General features: G+C 40.4%; 1 protein-coding gene across 2 annotated transcripts in view; it reads left to right on the plus strand.

Moving 5' to 3' along the window:
* The window catches only part of POM121 (POM121 transmembrane nucleoporin), a 68051-nt gene that overhangs the window by 39995 nt on the left and 5537 nt on the right, over nt 1-22519 (plus strand). For both annotated transcript variants that reach the window (XM_053706307.1, XM_053706308.1), the window contains one exon: nt 541-636. In XM_053706307.1, the coding sequence (XP_053562282.1) occupies nt 541-636 (96 nt within the window). The remainder of the gene's footprint in view (nt 1-540; nt 637-22519) is intronic.

Consider the following 22519-nt stretch of genomic DNA (forward strand, 5'->3'; position numbering starts at 1 on the left):
ACCGAATAGGGAAATAAGATGAGAGTGCACGTAAGCTCGCCCCTTCCGCTGTCCCAGGACAGACATACTGATTTGCTGCTTAGAAGTCCTTTACAATGGGATGTGGCTACTGAGAAACTTTTGAGGTAAAATATCTTTCTTTTTTACATAGAGATGTTCAGGTGATATTTTCTAGTCAGCTTTTTACAGCTATGCTGCATCACTTTCAAGTGTTTCAACATTTGGGTATTATGGCCCTTTAACACTTCATTTTAATCTTATGTTTCTTTATTGGTGAATTTTTTACTAATTATAGCCAATACTTTCTTCTTTTATTTCCAAAGTAAGGTATTTTTTCTTCCTTGTGAATATTTCTTCTCTTTAAGCTATCCCCTCCATTAGTTTCAGTATTTTGTGGGGTGTGCTGTTAAATACTGTACATGTGAATATATGTTGTACACATTTTTAAATGACAAATTTATAAAAATGATGGAGAGTAATGGCTGTAATTCAGGTTTTCTAACTGTTGCGAGTTTTTGGGGTTTTTTTTTTTCTTGGCAGGTTCAGCTACCGCATTTGGTCAAAGCACCTCTACTCCTGGAACACTTACATTTGGGACACCTACTGCAGGTTTTTCCAGTCCAAACCCCTCCTTCAGTAAGTTGTATTTAATAGGCATGTGTATATATTCAACATTAGTTTTTCAGCAGGGAAGCAAATCCCCAATATCGCTGCGTTTTTAGACATCACTTTCCTGCTGGATTTGTGCAACAGACTAATAAAATGCAGATTTGTGTGTTGCACTTTTTTCCTAATAAATCCTCCAGCATAAGCAATACTAGCAAACCATCTGCTATAATGCAGTATTATCTAACCTATTATTTTTTGCTTTTTTAATGGCTTATGTATTATGAGTTTGTGGCTTATTTAGAAAAAAAGTAAATATGGAGAGTATCGTTTTTAAACATTGACAAATTTAATTTTATAAATGGTAATCTGCAGCACAGGTAAAATTAATATTCAGTCCCAGCATACTATTGCTTCCATGTTCTTCAAAATATTTTCTTTCATGTAATTAGCAAGAGTCCATGAGCTAGTGACGTATGGGATATACATTCCTACCAGGAGGGGCAAAGTTTCCCAAACCTCAAAATGCCTATAAATACACCCCTCACCACACCCACAATTCAGTTTTACAAACTTTGCCTCCGATGGAGGTGGTGAAGTAAGTTTGTGCTAGATTCTACGTTGATATGCGCTCCGCAGCAAGTTGGAGCCCGGTTTTCCTCTCAGCGTGCAGTGAATGTCAGAGGGATGTGAGGAGAGTATTGCCTATTTGAATGCAGTGATCTCCTTCTAAGGGGTCTATTTCATAGGTTCTCTGTTATCGGTCGTAGAGATTCATCTCTTACCTCCCTTTTCAGATCGACGATATACTCTTATATATACCATTACCTCTGCTGATTCTCGTTTCAGTACTGGTTTGGCTATCTGCTATATGTAGATGAGTGTCCTGGGGTAAGTAAGTCTTATTTTCTGTGACACTCCTAGCTATGGTTGGGCACTTTGTTTATAAAGTTCTAAATATATGTATTCAAACATTTATTTGCCTTGACTCAGAATGTTCAACTTTCCTTATTTTCAGACAGTCAGTTTCATATTTGGGATAATGCATTTTAATTTAACATTTTTCTTACCTTAAAATTTGACTTTTTCCCTGTGGGCTGTTAGGCTCGCGGGGGCTGAAAATGCTTCATTTTATTGCGTCATTCTTGGCGCGGACTTTTTTGGCGCAAAAATTCTATTTCCGTTTCCGGCGTCATACGTGTCGCCGGAAGTTGCGTCATTTTTTGACGTTATTTTGTGCCAAAAATGTCGGCGTTCCGGATGTGGCGTCATTTTTGGCGCCAAAAAGCATTTAGGCGCCAAATAATGTGGGCGTCTTATTTGGCGCGAAAAAATATGGGCGTCACTTTTGTCTCCACATTATTTAAGTCTCATTTTTTATTGCTTCTGGTTGCTAGAAGCTTGTTCTTTGGCATTTTTTCCCATTCCTGAAACTGTCATTTAAGGAGTTTGATCAATTTTGCTTTATATATATGTTGTTTTTTCTCTTACATATTGCAAGATGTCTCACGTTGCATCTGAGTCAGAAGATACTACAGGAAAATCGCTGTCAAGTGCTGAATCTACCAAAGCTAAGTGTATCTGCTGTAAACTTTTGGTAGCTATTCCTCCAGCTGTTGTTTGTATTGATTGTCATGACAAACTTGTTAAAGCAGATAATATTTCCTTTAGTAAAGTACCATTGCCTGTTGCAGTTCCTTCAACATCTAAGGTGCAGAATGTTCCTGATAATATAAGAGATTTTGTTTCTGAATCCATAAAGAAGGCTATGTCTGTTATTTCTCCTTCTAGTAAACGTAAAAAATCTTTTAAAACTTCTCTCCCTACAGATGAATTTTTAAATGAACATCATTCTGATTCTGATGATTCCTCTGGTTCAGAGGATTCTGTCTCAGAGGTTGATGCTGATAAATCTTCATATTTATTTAAAATGGAATTTATTCGTTCTTTACTTAAAGAAATACTAATTGCTTTAGAAATAGAGGATTCTGGTCCTCTTGATACTAATTCTAAACGTTTAGATAAGGTATTTAAAGCTCCTGTGGTTATTCCAGAAGTTTTTCCTGTTCCTAATGCTATTTCTGCAGTAATTTCCAAAGAATGGGATAATTTGGGTAATTCATTTACTCCTTCTAAACGTTTTAAGCAATTATATCCTGTGCCGTCTGACAGATTAGAATTTTGGGACAAGATCCCTAAAGTTGATGGGGCTATTTCTACCCTTGCTAAACGTACTACTATTCCTACGTCAGATGGTACTTCGTTTAAGGATCCTCTAGATAGGAAAATTGAGTCCTTTCTAAGAAAAGCTTATCTGTGTTCAGGTAATCTTCTTAGACCTGCTATATCTTTGGCTGATGTTGCTGCAGCTTCAACTTTTTGGTTGGAAACTTTAGCGCAACAAGTAACACATCGTGATTCTCATGATATTATTATTCTTCTTCAGCATGCTAATAATTTTATCTGTGATGCCATTTTTGATATTATCAGAGTTGATGTCAGGTTTATGTCTCTAGCTATTTTAGCTAGAAGAGCTTTATGGCTTAAAACTTGGAATGCTGATATGGCTTCTAAATCAACTTTACTTTCCATTTCTTTCCAGGGTAACAAATTATTTGGTTCTCAGTTGGATTCCATTATTTCAACTGTTACTGGTGGGAAAGGAACTTTTTTACCACAGGATAAAAAATCTAAAGGTAAAAACAGGGCTAATAATCGTTTTCGTTCCTTTCGTTTCAACAAAGAACAAAAGCCTGATCCTTCATCCTCAGGAGCAGTTTCAGTTTGGAGACCATCTCCAGTCTGGAATAAATCCAAGCCAGCTAGAAAGGCAAAGCCTGCTTCTAAGTCCACATGAAGGTGCGGCCCTCATTCCAGCTCAGCTGGTAGGGGGCAGGTTACGTTTTTTCAAGGAAATTTGGATCAATTCTGTTCACAATTTTTGGATTCAGAGCATTGTTTCAGAAGGGTACAGAATTGGTTTCAAGTTGAGACCTCCTGCAAAGAGATTTTTTCTTTCCCGTGTCCCAGTAAATCCAGTAAAAGCTCAAGCATTTCTGAAATGTGTTTCAGATCTAGAGTTGACTGGAGTAATTATGCCAGTTCCAGTTCCGGAACAGGGGATGGGGTTTTATTCAAATCTCTTCATTGTACCAAAGAAGGAGAATTCTTTCAGACCAGTTCTGGATCTAAAAATATTGAATCGTTATGTAAGGATACCAACGTTCAAGATGGTAACTGTAAGGACTATCTTACCTTTTGTTCAGCAAGGGAATTATATGTCCACAATAGATTTACAGGATGCATATCTGCATATTCCGATTCATCCAGATCATTATCAGTTCCTGAGATTCTCGTTTCTGGACAAGCATTACCAGTTTGTGGCTCTGCCGTTTGGCCTAGCTACAGCTCCAAGAATTTTTACAAAGGTTCTCGGTGCCCTGCTGTCTGTAATCAGAGAACAGGGTATTGTGGTATTTCCTTATTTGGACGATATCTTGGTACTTGCTCAGTCTTTACATTTAGCAGAATCTCATACGAATCGACTTGTGTTGTTTCTTCAAGATCATGGTTGGAGGATCAATTTACCAAAAAGTTCTTTGATTCCTCAGACAAGGGTAACCTTTCTGGGTTTCCAGATGGATTCAGTGTCCATGACTCTGTCTTTAACAGACCAGAGACGTCTAAAGTTGATTACAGCTTGTCGAAACCTTCAGTCACAATCATTCCCTTCGGTAGCCTTATGCATGGAAATTCTAGGTCTTATGACTGCTGCATCGGACGCGATCCCCTTTGCTCGTTTTCACATGCGACCTCTTCAGCTCTGTATGCTGAAGCAATGGTGCAAGGATTACACGAAGATATCTCAATTAATATCTTTAAAACCGATTGTTCGACACTCTCTAACATGGTGGACAGATCACCATCGTTTAATTCAGGGGGCTTCTTTTGTGCTTCCGACCTGGACTGTAATTTCAACAGATGCAAGTCTCACAGGTTGGGGAGCTGTGTGGGGATCTCTGACGGCACAAGGAGTTTGGGAATCTCAGGAGGTGAGATTACCGATCAATATTTTGGAACTCCGTGCAATTTTCAGAGCTCTTCAGTTTTGGCCTCTTCTGAAGAGAGAATCGTTCATTTGTTTTCAGACAGACAATGTCACAACTGTGGCATACATCAATCATCAAGGAGGGACTCACAGTCCTCTGGCTATGAAAGAAGTATCTCGAATTTTGGTTTGGGCGGAATCCAGCTCCTGTCTAATCTCTGCGGTTCATATCCCAGGTGTAGACAATTGGGAAGCGGATTATCTCAGTCGCCAAACGTTGCATCCGGGCGAATGGTCTCTTCACCCAGAGGTATTTCTTCAGATTGTTCAAATGTGGGAACTTCCAGAAATAGATCTGATGGCGTCTCATCTAAACAAGAAACTTCCCAGGTATCTGTCCAGATCCCGGGATCCTCAGGCGGAGGCAGTGGATGCATTATCACTTCCTTGGAAGTATCATCCAGCCTATATCTTTCCTCCTCTAGTTCTTCTTCCAAGAGTAATCTCCAAGATTCTGAAGGAATGCTCGTTTGTTCTGCTGGTAGCTCCGGCATGGCCTCACAGGTTTTTGGTATGCGGATCTTGTCCGGATGGCCTCTTGCCAACCGTGGACTCTTCCGTTAAGACCAGACCTTCTGTCACAAGGTCCTTTTTTCCATCAGGATCTGAAATCCTTAAATTTAAAGGTATGGAGATTCAACGCTTGATTCTTGGTCAAAGAGGTTTCTCTGACTCTGTGATTAATACTATGTTACAGGCTCGTAAATCTGTATCTCGAGAGATATATTATAGAGTCTGGAAGACTTATATTTCTTGGTGTCTTTCTCATCATTTTTCCTGGCATTCTTTTAGAATACCGAGAATTTTACAGTTCCTTCAGGATGGTTTAGATAAGGGTTTGTCCGCAAGTTCTTTGAAAGGACAAATCTCTGCTCTTTCTGTTCTTTTTCACAGAAAGATTGCTATTCTTCCTGATATTCATTGTTTTGTACAAGCTTTGGTTCGTATAAAACCTGTCATTAAGTCAATTTCTCCTCCTTGGAGTTTGAATTTGGTTCTGGGAGCTCTTCAAGCTCCTCCGTTTGAACCTATGCATTCATTGGACATTAAATTACTTTCTTGGAAAGTTTTGTTCCTTTTGGCCATCTCTTCTGCCAGAAGAGTTTCTGAATTATCTGCTCTTTCTTGTGAGTCTCCTTTTCTGATTTTTCATCAGGATAAGGCGGTGTTGCGAACTTCTTTTGAATTTTTACCTAAAGTTGTGAATTCCAACAACATTAGTAGAGAAATTGTGGTTCCTTCATTATGTCCTAATCCTAAGAATTCTAAGGAGAAATCGTTGCATTCTTTGGATGTTGTTAGAGCTTTGAAATATTATGTTGAAGCTACGAAATCTTTTCGTAAGACTTCTAGTCTATTTGTTATCTTTTCCGGTTCTAGAAAAGGCCAGAAAGCTTCTGCCATTTCTTTGGCATCTTGGTTGAAATCTTTAATTCATCTTGCCTATGTTGAGTCGGGTAAAACTCCTCCTCAGAGAATTACAGCTCATTCTACTAGGTCAGTTTCTACTTCCTGGGCGTTTAGGAATGAAGCTTCGGTTGACCAGATCTGCAAAGCAGCAACTTGGTCCTCTTTGCATACTTTTACTAAATTCTACCATTTTGATGTATTTTCTTCTTCTGAAGCAGTTTTTGGTAGAAAAGTACTTCAGTCAGCGGTTTCAGTTTGAATCTTCTGCTTATGTTTTTCGTTAAACTTTATTTTGGGTGTGGATTATTTTCAGCAGGAATTGGCTGTCTTTATTTTATCCCTCCCTCTCTAGTGACTCTTGTGTGGAAAGATCCACATCTTGGGTAGTCATTATCCCATACGTCACTAGCTCATGGACTCTTGCTAATTACATGAAAGAAAACATAATTTATGTAAGAACTTACCTGATAAATTCATTTCTTTCATATTAGCAAGAGTCCATGAGGCCCGCCCTTTTTTTGTGGTGGTTATGATTTTGTATAAAGCACAATTATTCCAATTCCTTATTTTATATGCTTTCGCACTTTTTTATCACCCCACTTCTTGGCTATTCGTTAAACTGAATTGTGGGTGTGGTGAGGGGTGTATTTATAGGCATTTTGAGGTTTGGGAAACTTTGCCCCTCCTGGTAGGAATGTATATCCCATACGTCACTAGCTCATGGACTCTTGCTAATATGAAAGAAATGAATTTATCAGGTAAGTTCTTACATAAATTATGTTTTTAAAAAAAAATATTGATAGCATTGTGCTCACTCCTGTGGAGCTATTTAGGAGTCAGCACTGGTTGGCTAAAATGCAAATCTGTCAAAAGAACTGAGGTAGGGGGTCAGTCTGCAGAGGCTTAGATACAAGGTAATCAGAGGTAAAAGGTGTATTACTATAACCATATTTGTTATGCAAAACTATGGAATATGTAATAAGGGATTGTTTATCTTTTTAAAGAATAACTAGTTTCAAGTAGACTGTCCCTTTAACTAAAATATATATTTCATTTTTAATGCTCGCCCCTCCCTCCTCACAATTGGGTTCTTGTGCAGATCTATTTCACTTAGTAAACATTGATTCTGTGTACATAGATTTGCAGGGGAATAATGGGATTACAGTAAAGTCGTAATTAAAGTTTTTAATGATTCAGAACATGCAATGTTAAACAACTTTCCAATATACTCCTTATCTAATTTGCTTCTTTGTCTTGCTATCCATAGTTGAAAAACATACAATAGGTAAGCTCAGCTGGTATAAGATATATTGAGAGCTATATCGAGACATATGTAGAAAAACCTTTATCCAAACTGCGGAAAAGGTTCTGATTTTGGAATATTTGCATCTGTAAAATGGGATGGCTTTGGAGAGGCGATGGTGGGACCAAGTGTAAGCCACAAAATCTTATGTCAAGTTAGACAGTAATTGCATGTCATAATACAGTTTATACATGCAACTTAAAGGTAGTTTTTAAAAAAAATAAAAAAATAATTTTTAATACTTTTGTGTACATAGTACCATCAGAAAGCTAGTACAGCACTGTAATCCGAAAGGTAAAATAAACTTATTGTGAGAAGATTGTGACTTCCAGGCGGGGGAAAAATATAATTTATTCTTACCTGATAAATGTATTTTCTTTCTTGGTAGTGCAAGTCCACAAAATCCTATTCTTACATATGGGAATATATCACCTGGCCACCAGGAGGGGGGCAAAGACACCCCAAACAGAGCATTAAACTATCCCTCTCACTTCCTCAATCCTCCCATTAGTTCAAACTGAGGAAAGAAAAAGTAAGAGAGAAAAAAAGAGGTAAAAATTATACTGCTGCCGCTAAATCAATATCCAGGGCAGGTTCGTGGACTTTCACTACCAAAAAAAAGAAAATAATTTATCAGGTAAGCATAACTTATATTTTCTTTCTAATGGTAGTGAGAGTTGTCAAAATCCTATTTTTACATATGGGAATCTATACCCAAGCTGTGGAGTCCACAAAGAATATCGGATGGGAATAGAAAAGAATGTGATGCAGTCCTTAGTTGCTAGGCATTACTGCTAGAAGAACCTTCCTGCCAAATGATGCATCAGCCAAGGCAAGAGCATCAGACTTCTCAAACAGAAAATAAAGAACATGAATACTGATTAACAAAATTCCTTAGAGAATGAAGATAGAACCTGAAAGCCCTAACCAGACCTTAAGTTAGGAGAAAAAAAACCTTAGAGTCCGGAATTGGGCAAAGAAAGAAAACGTTGATTTCTGGGTTTATGATAAATGACGAAACCCTTAGGTAGGAAAACAGATTTTGTCCGAAAAACCTGTCTTATCCTTTAGAAAAAACACTAAAGAGCGGACAACTCCTAGACTCTTCTTGCAGAAGATAAAGCCCCCCCAAAAAAATAGCAGCCTCCACGATAACAACTTATACCAAGAGAATGCATGGCTTGAAGGCGCATGCTGAAACTCACTCACCGGAATAGGGTTATGGGAGAATAGATGGATTTGAAAACAGGACTAAATTTAACCCTAGCTGAATAAAGTGTTAGACATCAGACAAACGTGCCAGCTTCATGTAGAAAACTGGGGAACCAATATTTGGAACTTAGGAGAACTAGCCGCAAGGCTCCTTCAAAGTCCTACAAATTAAAAACTGAAAAATAAGTGGGAATTCTCACTCTGTGCCAGGAAAACCCATGTTCCTCACTCCAGGACAATACATCTTCATACCTTTTAGATAAATGTGTCTGGTGCCAAGGCTACATGCCTGAATCAGGGTATCAAGATATATCCAGAAAACCTCTGAATCAAAATCATAAGCCAATATTCATGCGGTCATTCACATAGAAACTGGATATGAATAAGAGAAGAGAACCTGAGCTAGAAGGTCCAGGCTCTGAGAAAAAAAAACACAACAGAAGAACAGACAGTCTGAGGAGATCAATATACCAAATCCTGCCAGACCACGCAGGGACTATGAGACTGCAAGTACCCCAACCTGAATGAAAAACGTGCGTCACACGTAGAAAGGAGCACAATATAGGTAAAAAAAGATGACAAGTTGATCAGGTCAAGTATATAGGCCAATGCATGTATCAACTTCGCTTTAGGATCCCTCGGTCTCAATCATGAAAGATTGGGATATAGACATGCCATGCGATCCCTTTTTGGAAGTCCCCACACATGTGGAATTTTGATGATCACCAGATATAGAAGCCACTCCCTGAATAGGAGAGATCCACCTCCCAGAGCACCACCCCTGGGATGAGAATAGCGGATATCGGATCTTGACCGCTCTCCACCCAGGCGTATGCAAGCAACTTTCTTCTTCGCTAACCGCGTGTTCCCCCTCAATTAAAAGAATATGCCAGAGAGAGAGACTGATTTAAGAAACAAAACTGTAGCCATGTTGCTAAGGCATTGAAAATGCTAAGAATTCACGATGTCCATGGAGAAAACCTCAGGAATGTAGAAAAACGTATGAATACTAGGGAGCACCGACCAAGAGGAAAACTCCAGGTGACCAGGTCACCCTTTATCACCTGAGACAAATCTCGATGGTCTCCATTACGTTGAGAAAAATCACAACTGGTAGGGGTCCATATGAAAGCGAACAAACTTAATATGTCCAAGGTAGTTACCAAAGGACTCACCACCTCAGTCCGAGCTGCTAGAGAAAAGTGAGGAGTACACTGGAAACTTGACTGACTGATGCTTGCGTTAGACCATTAGGGAAATTCTCACAACCTCCTTAGTCCATAAAAATGCAGGGAGCTATTTTTTATTTACCTTCCAGTCAAAAATTTGAAGATACCGAAGTAACTTGAAAGTGCTCCTACATGAAAAGCTGGAACTTGAACCATATGTAGTCCATATATGGAGCCGCCCAGAAGGCTGACTACAGTGAGAAGAGCCCCCAGCACTTTAGGAAAGACTCTAAGAGCCAGACCAAAGGTATCTCCTTGAATTGGTAAAGCTTGACCAGGAAAGCAATCTGAGATACTGATAACAATCTCAATGATCAGAAAGAGAAGAGACTCATCCTTCCAAACAAATGGAGACATGAATTGTCTTTGTAGACCTGATTGTCTCCATTTAAATGAAAAAAAGTCTGCTAAAAAACCTCTCCCACATATGGGATGGTGAATAACACCTTAAGATACCAGATCCTCAAGAAAATGCAGGAAGGGACACTCGGGACAAATAAACCCATCTCTGTGTAGAAGATAGGGGAACAATGAAGTGTCTTTGAGCCACTGGTTCTAAATCCAGGGGTCCTGTAAAGACTGAGGCAAAACCTTCCACTGAGTGTCTGCTTGGCTGAGAGACCCAGCACAGACCCTCCCCCTAAAAAGGTGGTATTCTGACAATAATGCAAAGATTTTTTGAAAATTGAATTGCGCAAAGGAAAAAGGATCTTTTGAATGCCTGAATATAGTCCCGTGTCTCCTCCATTGGAGATGCAATTATAAACATTCCAGAAAAAGAAAGTAAGGCCCCCTTGTAAAAAAAAAAAAAAAAAAGACTATTTTAGGTATCCTCCAGGTTCCTAACTTTTGGTCCCTAGGGATGTACTGTCATCCAATGAGATGAAGGTGCAATCCACTTAAATATAGAGATTCCACAGTTCCAAAAATGTATCAGGAATAGGGATAACCTTTAAAATATTATGAAGGGAAGAAGGAACCCCAGGCTTCTCCCATTCCTATAATATGGTGTAGTAACCAAGAAAAGAACAGGGAAAATCTCGGCAATCTTTGTCTAATTTTTTTGTATTGTCCTCTATACCTAAGGTACTAAAGACTTCCTAAGCAAATACCTGAGGTTTTCTATGATGACCTATAGGCAAGGTCCACCCGTCGCTGAATACTTACAGGAGTCAGAGGATGAACTCCCCCTCCTACAGCACAAGGATTCGTCCTCATCAGATACCTGTAGGAGTCTATCAGCAGAAGATTGATCAGTCAGTCCTAGACGTAGAATAGTCTGTGACCTACCATTGCCTGTAAATGGCATAGCGCCTAGAGCTGCAGATATTGCGGACTGCAAATAAATAGCAAAATCCGGGAGCATTGTATTGAATTCAGTCTGCGTAATAGAGGCAATAGTATAAATTGCAGTGCGCAGAAAAAACTGTATATAAATAATAAGGTTTTTATTGATAACAATTTAGGAGACAGACCTAAAAATACTTAAATGCAATCAACAAATGCAAGTAGGTAGTAAGATTAAACAGAACAGATTTCCAAATGAGAATTGTAGCTTACTTTATAAAAACAAAATAACTAAACTTAACGGAGACAACCTCTTGAGGCTATTTATATGCATTGAAATGCTTGGTTACACTAGGTGATATAACCATGTTGGTTATGTAAATCTGGGGAATGGGTAATAAAGGGATTATCTTTTTTTTTTAAACAATAACAATTCTGGAGTAGACCGTCCCTTTAAAATTGCCTGCTGTATCATGGACATTTAATTTTCACTAGGCTATTCCTTTAACTTCTTAAATTCAGGAGTAAGAGCTTTGCAAACCGTGAAAGGCTAGAGAGACACACACACTGCATTTTTCTATGTGTCTGCATCATTTGCTGCATTAGTTGTCATTAAAAGTATGGCAAATGTCTGCTGGAATTAGTTTTTTTTGTTTACAAATAAAGGTAAAAGGCTTTAAATCATCTTAGACAATTATAACCTAGTTTATGGCTTCTTTTATTAATATACATCAGTAATCCTCACCAAAGGTGTTATCTGCTAGGGTAATATAAAGCAAATTAGGGCTGTGCAATGTTCCTAATCATTTATGTACTATTACTGGTATGTTTTGTTAAGTTCAGTTATTGGGGTATGAACATATATACATCATTATTTCCAAAGCAAGACTGAACTTAAAACTATTGCTTTCACTATGTGACAGATGTGCAAGTAATAAAAAAGGACACGTGTTAAAGCACACTAGTCACTAAACACACAAGTTGCATCACATTTCCAAAATGCTCATTTTCAACTTTTGTAGCCTTTTTTAAATCACTGGTATAACAGCAAAAAAAAAAAAACTCTACACACTGTAACATCAACATATAAGCTCAACATAAACCTATTTGTTAAGATCATCACCATTACACCGACACTGTTTATTTGAAGTGAGGGCTGTTGTACTATAAATCAAGCCTCAGCAGGCTTGTAGGCAGTGGCACTCTGACACTCCCGTCTCCCTCCCACACTGAAAAGGCTCAGCAGTTAAGTACCGCGGGCGCTGAGCAACCCTCTTCCACAGCTTGTTAAAGGGACAGTCTACACCAGAATTTTTATTGTTTTAAAAGATAGATAATCCCTTTATTACCCATTTCCCAGTTTTGCATAACCAACACAGTTATAATAATATACTTTTAACCTCTGTGATTATCTTGTATCTAAGCCTCTGCAAACTGCCCCTTTTTTCAGTTCTTTTGACAGACTTGCAGTCTAGCCAATCAGTGCCTGCTCCCAGATTACTTCACGTGCACCAGCACAGTGTTATCTATATGAAATACGTGAACTAACACCCTCTAGTGAAAAACTGTTAAAATGCAATCTGAAAGAGGTGGGCTTCAAGGTCTAAGAAATTAGCATATGAACCTCCTAGGTTAAGCTTTCAACTAAGAATACCAAGAGAACAAAGCAAAATTGGTGATAAAAGTAAATTGGAAAATTGTTTAAAATTACATGCTCTATCTGAATCATAAAAGTTTATTTTGGCCTAGACTGTCCCTTTAAAGCAGATGTTAACCCCTTGACTTCAAAAATAGCTGCAGTATTGTGCACAGAATTACATTGTAGCGATCTTTGTTAGCCATAGGATGGGGGTTAAAAATGCAAGCAGTGCAGCCACTGTGATCAGATATGTACTGTGAAGGCAGGAACACAGACTCGCAGACGTTAGGAGGAACCGACTTGCAGTTGTTATAAAGGAAGTTCATAGCGCACAAAGTGGAATGCAACATACTATTTGAGATTGGATCATCAGCAAGTTCAGAGAAGAATGCTGATTTTATTATTGAAATACATAAATATTTGTATGATCTTACGTTTTTTTTTACACAGCTGAACCTTGCGTGCTGTTTCACTTTGAGGTTATCCAGCGTTTGGTAACAGAAAATGCTGGAAAACCTCAAAGTGAAACAGCACGCAAAGTTCAGCTGTGTAAAAAAATGTAAGTAAGATCATACAAATATTTATGTATTTCAAAACGTACCCCATCCAGCTCACAGATGAACTAACAGCAGCGCACTCCCCTCCACGGAGGCAGATAGCACTAAAGCAGAGACCAAGCGGAGCCTTCCATAGTAACAACACGCTCACTAAGAAATTAGATATTAGCCCAACAATTTTGCGCTGCCAGAAATCACAATCGCTCACCTCCACTGCACGTCTCCAACACAGCACTGGGGACTAGCAGGGAGGAGCTGAGATGTGAGACCCTCGCTGAAACAGTGGTGTGCTAAGAAAAAAAAAAAAAGCTTTAGCCCTGCTGCAGTCTGTTTGCCCGCAAAAGGGCTAAATGTAAAATAAAAACTGCATGTCCCGGGCGTCGGGCGATAGGAACTGCACATCCCTGAGAAAAGAACAGCTGCTGTTCTAGTAGTGCGCTCTAGGTCCCATACCGGAAGTTGACGAAGCTCGCGTCAACGGACCTGCTGCGGGAAAAAGTTTACCCTACCACCCCAGGTCTGCTGTCGAATCACACCATGCTTTATCTCCCATGGATGACTGGATCATTTGTGAAGCACTGCGCTGTCACCACGACCTGGAAAATTCATGGAGATACAGCAGAGTCTCTGAAGATGGACCCTCTCAAGTCCTAGTATGTACTGCTGAGTGGTGCGTTCGTAAAGCCGACTCTTAGCTCAACCATTACACACTGTGCATTCATGATTACATAATAAAGGTTAGGCTCACTTCATCCCCCATAAGTTATTCGTTACCTATGGCTTTCCTTCCCAATTATTATTTCTTCTGTTAAGTGTGATCAGTCCACGGGTCATCATTACTTCTGGGATATTACTCCTCCCCAACAGGAAGTGCAAGAGGATTCACCCAGCAGAGCTGCATATAGCTCCTCCCCCCTACGTCACTCCCAGTCATTCTCTTGCACAGAACGACTAGATAGGATGTGTGAGAGGACTATGGTGATTATACTTAGTTTTATATCTTCAATCAAAAGTTTATTATTTTATAATAGCACCGGAGTGTGTTATTACCTCTCTGGCAGAGTTTGAAGAAGAATCTACCAGAGTTTTTACTATGATTTTAGCCGGAGTAGTTAAGATCATATTGCTGTTTCTCGGCCATCTGAGGAGAGGTAAACTTCAGATCAGGGGACAGCGGGCAGATTAATCTGCAAAGAGGTATGTAGCAGCTTTTATTTTCTGACAATGGAATTGATGAGAAAATCCTGCCATACCGATATAATGTCATGTATGTATATTTTACACTTCAGTATTCTGGGGAATGGTACTTCACTGGAATTACACTGTGTACATAAAACTTTAGCCTATTTTGCAGGGACTAGCAACAGGCTTTTTAATAACTCTTAATTTATGTTAAACGTTTTTGCTGGAATGTAAAATCGTTTTCATTTTCTGAGGTACTGAGTGAATAAATATTTGGGCACTATTTTTCCACTTGGCAGTTGCTTGATCTAATTTCTGACAGTTTCTGATCTCTCTCACTGTTGTGTGTGAGGGGGAGGGGCCGTTTTTTGGCGCTTTTGCTACGCATCAAAAAATTTCAGTCAGCAGCTCTTTGTATTTCCTGCATGATCCGGTTAATCTCTACAGAACTCAGGGGTCTTCAAAACTTGTTTTGAGGGAGGTCATTCTCACAGCAGAGCTGTGAGATTGTAGTTGACTGTGATAAAAAACGTTTATTCTGTAATTTTTTTTCTGCTATCAGAGTTGTCTTTGCTAATGGGAACAAACCTTTGCTAAAGTTGTGTTGTTTACAAGGATTGATGCTATAACTGTTTCAGTTTATTAATTTTCAACTGTCATAAATCTTCTGTGCTTCTTATAGGCACAGTACGTTTTTCATAATATTTTACTAGAATTGTATTCCAAGTTGCAAGTTTATTTGCTAGTGTGTTAAACATGTCTGATTCAGAGGAAGATACCTGTGTTATTTGTTCCAATGCCAAAGTGGAGCCCAATAGAAATTTATGTACTAACTGTATTGATGCTACTTTAAATAAAAGTCAATCTGTACAAATTGAACAAATTTCACCAAACAGCGAGGGGAGAGTTATGCCGACTAACTCTCCTCACGTGTCAGTACCTGCATCTCCCGCTCGGGAGGTGCGCGATATTGTGGCGCCCAGTACATCTGGGCGGCCATTACAGATAACATTACAAGATATGGCTACTGTTATGACTGAAGTTTTGGCTAAATTACCAGAACTAAGAGGCAAGCGTGATCACTCTGGGGTGAGAACAGAGTGCGCTGATAATACTAGGGCCATGTCAGATACTGCGTCACAGCTTGCAGAACATGAGGACGGAGAGCTTCTGTCTGCGGCTGACGGTTCTGATCCAAACAGATTGGATTCAGATATTTCAAATTTTAAATTTAAGCTGGAGAACCTCCGTGTATTACTAGGGGAGGTGTTAGCGGCTCTGAATGATTGTAACACAGTTGCAATACCAGAGAAAATGTGTAGGTTGGATAAATATTTTGCGGTACCAACGAGTACCGACGTTTTTCCTATACCTAAAAGACTAACTGAAATTATTACTAAAGAGTGGGATAGACCCGGTGTGCCGTTCTCACCCCCTCCGATATTTAGAAAAATGTTTCCAATAGACGCCACCACACGGGACTTATGGCAGACGGTCCCTAAGGTGGAGGGAGCAGTTTCTACTTTAGCTAAGCGTACCACTATCCCGGTGGAGGATAGCTGTGCCTTTTCAGATCCAATGGATAAAAAGTTAAAGGTTACCTTAAGAAAATGTTTGTTCAACAAGGTTTTATATTGCAACCCCTTGCATGCATTGCGCCGGTCACGGCTGCGGCGGCATTCTGGTTTGAGTCGCTGGAAGAGACCATTAATTCAGCTACTCTGGATGACATTACGGACAAGCTTAGAGTCCTTAAACTAGCTAATTCATTCATTTCAGAGGCCGTAGTACATTTAACTAAACTTACGGCTAAGAATTCAGGATTCGCCATTCAGGCACGCAGAGCACTGTGGCTAAAATCCTGGTCAGCTGATGTTACTTCTAAGTCTAAATTACTTAATATACCTTTTAAAGGGCAGACCTTATTTGGGCCTGGTTTGAAAGAAATTATCGCTGACATTACAGGAGGTAAAGGCCACGCCCTGCCTCAAGACAGGGCCAAACCTAAGGCCAGACAGTCTAATTTTCGTTCCTTTCGGAATTTCAAAGCAGGAGCAGCATCAACTTCCTCTGCTCCAAAACAAGAAGGATCTGTTGCTCTCTACAGACAAGGCTGGAGACCTAACCAGTCTTGGAACAAAGGCAAGCAGGCCAGGAAACCTGCTGCTGCCCCTAAAACAGCATGAATTGAGGGCCCCCGATCCGGGATCGGATCTAGTGGGGGGCAGACTTTCTCTCTTCGCCCAGGCTTGGGCAAGAGATGTCCAGGATCCCTGGGCGCTAGAGATAATATCTCAGGGATACCTTCTGGACTTCAGATACTCAACTCCAAGAGAGAGATTTCATCTGTCAAGGTTGTCAACAAACCAAACAAAGAAAGAGGCGTTTCTACGCTGCGTACAAGAGCTTTTGTTAATGGGAGTAATCCATCCAGTTCCACGGTCGGAACAGGGACAAGGGTTTTACTCAAATCTGTTTGTGGTTCCCAAAAAAGAGGGAACTTTCAGACCAATCCTGGACTTAAAAATCCTAAACAAATTCCTAAGAGTTCCATCGTTCAAGATGGAGACTATTCGGACAATTTTACCCATGATCCAAAAGGGTCAGTACATGACCACAGTGGATTTAAAGGATGCTTACCTTCACATACCGATTCACAAAGATCATTACCGGTACCTAAGGTTTGCCTTCCTAGACAGGCATTACCAGTTTGTAGCTCTTCCATTCGGATTGGCTACAGCTCCAAGAATCTTCACAAAGGTTCTGGGTGCTCTTCTGGCGGTACTAAGACCGCGGGGAATCTCGGTAGCTCCGTACCTAGACGACATTCTGATACAAGCTTCAAGCTTTCAAACTGCCAAGTCTCATACAGAGTTAGTACTGGCATTTCTAAGGTCACATGGATGGAAGGTGAACGAAAAGAAAAGTTCACTCGTTCCACTCACAAGAGTTCCCTTCCTGGGGACTCTTATAGATTCTGTAGAAATGAAGATTTACATGACAGAAGACAGGTTAACAAGACTTCAAAGTGCTTGCCGCACCCTTCATTCCATTCAACACCCGTCAGTGGCTCAATGCATGGAGGTAATCGGCTTGATGGTAGCGGCAATGGACATAGTACCCTTTGCACGCTTACACCTCAGACCACTGCAACTGTGCATGCTAAGTCAGTGGAATGGGGATTACTCAGACTTGTCCCCTTCTCTGAATCTGGATCAAGAGACCAGAAATTCTCTTCTATGGTGGCTTTCTCGGCCACATCTGTCCAGGGGGATGCCATTCAGCAGGCCAGACTGGACAATTGTAACAACAGACGCCAGCCTTCTAGGTTGGGGTGCCGTCTGGAATTCTCTGAAGGCTCAGGGACAATGGAGTCAGGAGGAGAGTCTCCTACCAATAAACATTCTGGAATTGAGAGCAGTTCTCAATGCCCTCCTGGCTTGGCCCCAGTTGACAACTCGGGGGTTCATCAGGTTTCAGTCGGACAACATCACGACTGTAGCTTACATCAACCATCAGGGAGGGACAAGAAGCTCCCTAGCAATGATGGAAGTAACAAAGATAATTCGCTGGGCAGAGTTTCACTCTTGCCACCTGTCAGCATTCCACATCCCGGGAGTGGAGAACTGGGAGGCGGATTTCTTAAGTCGTCAGACTTTTCATCCGGGGGAGTGGGAACTTCATCCGGAGGTCTTTGCCCAAATACTTCATCAGTGGGGCAAACCAGAGATAGATCTCATGGCGTCTCGACAGAACGCCAAGCTTCCTCGTTACGGGTCCAGATCCAGGGATCCAGGAGCAGTCCTGATAGATGCCCTGACAGCACCTTGGGACTTCAGGATGGCTTACGTGTTTCCACCCTTCCCGATGCTTCCTCGATTGATTGCCAGAATCAAACAGGAGAGAGCATCAGTTATTCTAATAGCACCTGCATGGCCACGCAGGACTTGGTATGCAGACCTGGTGGACATGTCATCCTGTCCACCTTGGTCTCTACCTCTGAAACAGGACCTTCTGATACAGGGTCCTTTCAAACATCAAAATCTAACTTCTCTGAAGCTGACTGCTTGGAAATTGAACGCTTGATTTTATCAAAACGTGGTTTTTCTGAGTCAGTTATTGATACCCTAATACAGGCTAGGAAGCCTGTTACCAGAAGGATTTACCATAAGATATGGCGTAAATACATATATTGGTGCGAATCCAAAGGTTACTCTTGGAGTAAGGTTAGGATTCCTAGGATATTGTCCTTTCTTCAAGAAGGTTTAGAAAGGGGTTTATCTGCTAGTTCATTAAAGGGACAGATCTCAGCTCTGTCCATTCTGTTGCACAAACGTCTGTCAGAAGTTCCAGACGTTCAGGCTTTTTGTCAGGCTTTGGCCAGGATTAAGCCTGTGTTTAAAACTGTTGCTCCGCCATGGAGTTTAAACCTTGTTCTTAACGTTTTACAAGGCGTTCCGTTTGAACCCCTTCATTCCATTGATATAAAGTTGTTATCTTGGAAAGTTCTATTTTTAATGGCTATTTCCTCGGCTCGAAGAGTCTCTGAGTTATCAGCCTTACATTGTGATTCTCCTTATTTGATTTTTCATTCGGATAAGGTAGTTCTGCGTACTAAACCTGGGTTCTTACCTAAGGTAGTCACTAACAGGAATATCAATCAAGAGATTGTTGTTCCTTTGTTGTGTCCAAATCCTTCTTCGAAGAAGGAACGTCTTCTGCACAATCTGGATGTAGTTCGTGCCCTAAAGTTTTACTTACAGGCAACTAAGGAATTTCGACAAACATCTTCCCTGTTTGTCGTTTACTCTGGTCAGAGGAGAGGTCAAAAGGCTTCTGCTACCTCTCTTTCTTTCTGGCTTCGTAGCATAATTCGTTTAGCCTATGAGACTGCTGGACAGCAGCCTCCTGAAAGAATTACAGCTCATTCTACTAGAGCTGTGGCTTCCACTTGGGCCTTTAAGAATGAGGCCTCTGTTGAACAGATTTGCAAGGCTGCAACTTGGTCTTCGCTTCATACTTTTTCCAAATTTTACAAATTTGACACTTTTGCTTCCTCGGAGGCTATTTTTGGGAGAAAGGTTCTTCAGGCAGTGGTTCCTTCTGTATAAAGAGCCTGCCTATCCCTCCCGTCATCCGTGTACTTTTGCTTTGGTATTGGTATCCCAGAAGTAATGATGACCCGTGGACTGATCACACTTAACAGAAGAAAACATAATTTATGCTTACCTGATAAATTCCTTTCTTCTGTAGTGTGATCAGTCCACGGCCCGCCCTGTTTTTTAAGGCAGGTAAATATTTTTTAAATTATACTCCAGTCACCACTTCACCCTTGGCTTCTCCTTTCTCGTTGGTCCTTGGTCGAATGACTGGGAGTGACGTAGGGGGGAGGAGCTATATGCAGCTCTGCTGGGTGAATCCTCTTGCACTTCCTGTTGGGGAGGAGTAATATCCCAGAAGTAATGATGACCCGTGGACTGATCACACTACAGAAGAAAGGAATTTATCAGGTAAGCATAAATTATGTTTTTTATTATTATTCTTTATTTATAAAGCGCCAACAGATTCCGCAGCACTGTCCATGTGTAACAAATATAAAAGGACAGTACAGATGGGTAGGAGGGGTGAGAAACAGGAGGTGGGAATGATGTTATTGTGGAGTTGGATGAGGGCAACTATTAGGCAAGTGGAATTCATTAGTTACTGATTTGGTGATAGGCTTCCCTGAACAAGAAGGTCTTTAGGGAGCGTTTAAAGTAGGAGAGTTGGAGGAAAAAAGGGAATAACCCAATAGGGGGCGCTACTAAGAACGGTGTATAATATATATGTAGGCCCACGTGACCATATATAGATGTTTCAGACAAACAATCAACAAAGTACTAAGATAACATAGATACAATGTAAGTGTGTGTATTCACAATATTATACCCAATCCTAGATCAGGATGATAGACAAATATACAAAGTCCAGGATAACCCAATCTGGTATAGGTATCTGTCTTCTATGGGACTGTAGGCAGCACTCGATCTTCACCCTCCAAAGGTTATAAATCTAAAATCAAACACAGGAAAGAGGCGCCGTATGTGTGAATCTGAAGAAGCCAACGACAAATATAAGACATGTGCAGGGTACTCACAATGTGAAAAGGCACTCCAATGTGCCTATAGGGGAACAGGAGATTCTGTAGCGGCACTCAGTTGTGCCAGTAGAGCAATCAGGATAGGCAGGTAGCTCAGAAATGGACAATTGCAATGAGGATATATGATTAAAAGAAGGATTTTAATAAAAATTAAAAGCAATAAAATACATATATTCCTCATGCACAGTAAGTAAGTAGCATGCAACGCGTTTCTCGGTGTCAACCGTTTCCTCAGGCATCACTTACTTACTGTGCATGAGGAATATATGTATTTTATTGCTTTTAATTTTTATTAAAATCCTTCTTTTAATCATATATCCTCATTGCAATTGTCCTATCCTGATTGCTGCCTAGTATCCTGCTTCATACTCTACACAGCTAGCTGGGTTGCTGAGAAAGCCAGCCTGCCTCTACTGGCACAACTGAGTGCCGCTACAGAATCTCCTGTTCCCACATTGCTGGATCCAGTATACACAGTCCATCAAGACATAGAGTCCTCTACCTTGGGTATCCTGGTTAGCCGGTTCAGCCAGCTGGTTTGCTGTGAATACCAGCCTGCCCCTATAGGCACATTGGAGTGCCTTTTCACATTGTGAGTACCCTGCACATGTCTTATATTTGTCGTTGGCTTCTTCAGATTCACACATACGGCGCCTCTTTCCTGTGTTTGATTTTAGAGTTGGAGGAAAGTCGGACAGCTCGAGGAAGTGTGTTCCAGAGGGTTGGTGCCGCACGAGAGAAGTCCTGTAGTCTAGCATGGGAGGAGGTGATGGTAGAAGATGCTAGGAGTAGATCGTTGTTGGTTCTTAGGGGACAGGCTGGAGTATATTTGTTGATGAGTGAGGACAGGTAGGCTACTAGCCAAATTATATGGGATACACTAACCACCACACTTCTTTAGGAAGGCAACTAGCATGTAAGGAGTAGTGGAAAGGAAAAACATAAAATGGACTTAGCCATCTGCTGCTTCACTTGTTGGTTACACTGATCTTTTTATTGACAGGATTGCTAACACTACAGGACGTTCAGGGAGTATAATTAATAGTACACAGGGGAGGCCTGGGAACTTCCCTGTGACAACGTGAAGAGTTGACTCCATTACTCTACTGAAAGATTTACATGGTCATAGGAAATACTCCCCTGGCCCTCTCTTGAAGGAAACAATCCATTGAGGGTACTATAGAATCGAATCTTGCAGAGCACCTCTAATCTCTGGCTACCTCCTAGATGAGGCAAATAACTACTGGGAGGGTAGAGGAAGTGGGAGGGATAGTTGAATTCTCTGTTTGGGGTGTCTCCTTCCTCCTCCTGGTGGACAGGTGATGTGTAACCATATGTAAGAATAGGATTTTGTGGACTCTCTAAATCTATATTTCTTTCTAATGGTAGTGAGAGAGCTAGCTATATAGGGTGTGTGTGTTTTTTTTAAAAAACCTCTTTATTTCAAGATCTAGGTGGTGGTCAAGGTCCATTTAACTTTATTGGGGAAATAGAAACATGTCTATTCTAGGCCAAGAAAACAATTTAAGCCTATTAAACTCCCTTTAATTATTAGAAGTTATTACGACATTGTAATGTACTTTTTATTATGTATTTTGTCTTGTAATTTTAAACTGTGGTTTTCCCCGCTCCAAGAGAAGATTGAGCGCATCCTACAGGGTCCAGAACAGAGTCCTACCACATTCTACAAAGTTATTGCTTAATCAGTGCATGAGCTTATTTATATCTGTCCCTTTTTGTTTAGAATAAATTAGATAAAAACACTGAAGGCTTTTGTAAAAAATGATATCCTTAAATTCTACCAAAAAAACTTTAACCTGTTCATTGCGCATGGCGAAGCATCTTCA

The sequence above is a fragment of the Bombina bombina genome, chromosome 3 (assembly GCF_027579735.1).
Source record: "Bombina bombina isolate aBomBom1 chromosome 3, aBomBom1.pri, whole genome shotgun sequence".
NCBI lineage: Eukaryota > Metazoa > Chordata > Amphibia > Anura > Bombinatoridae > Bombina > Bombina bombina.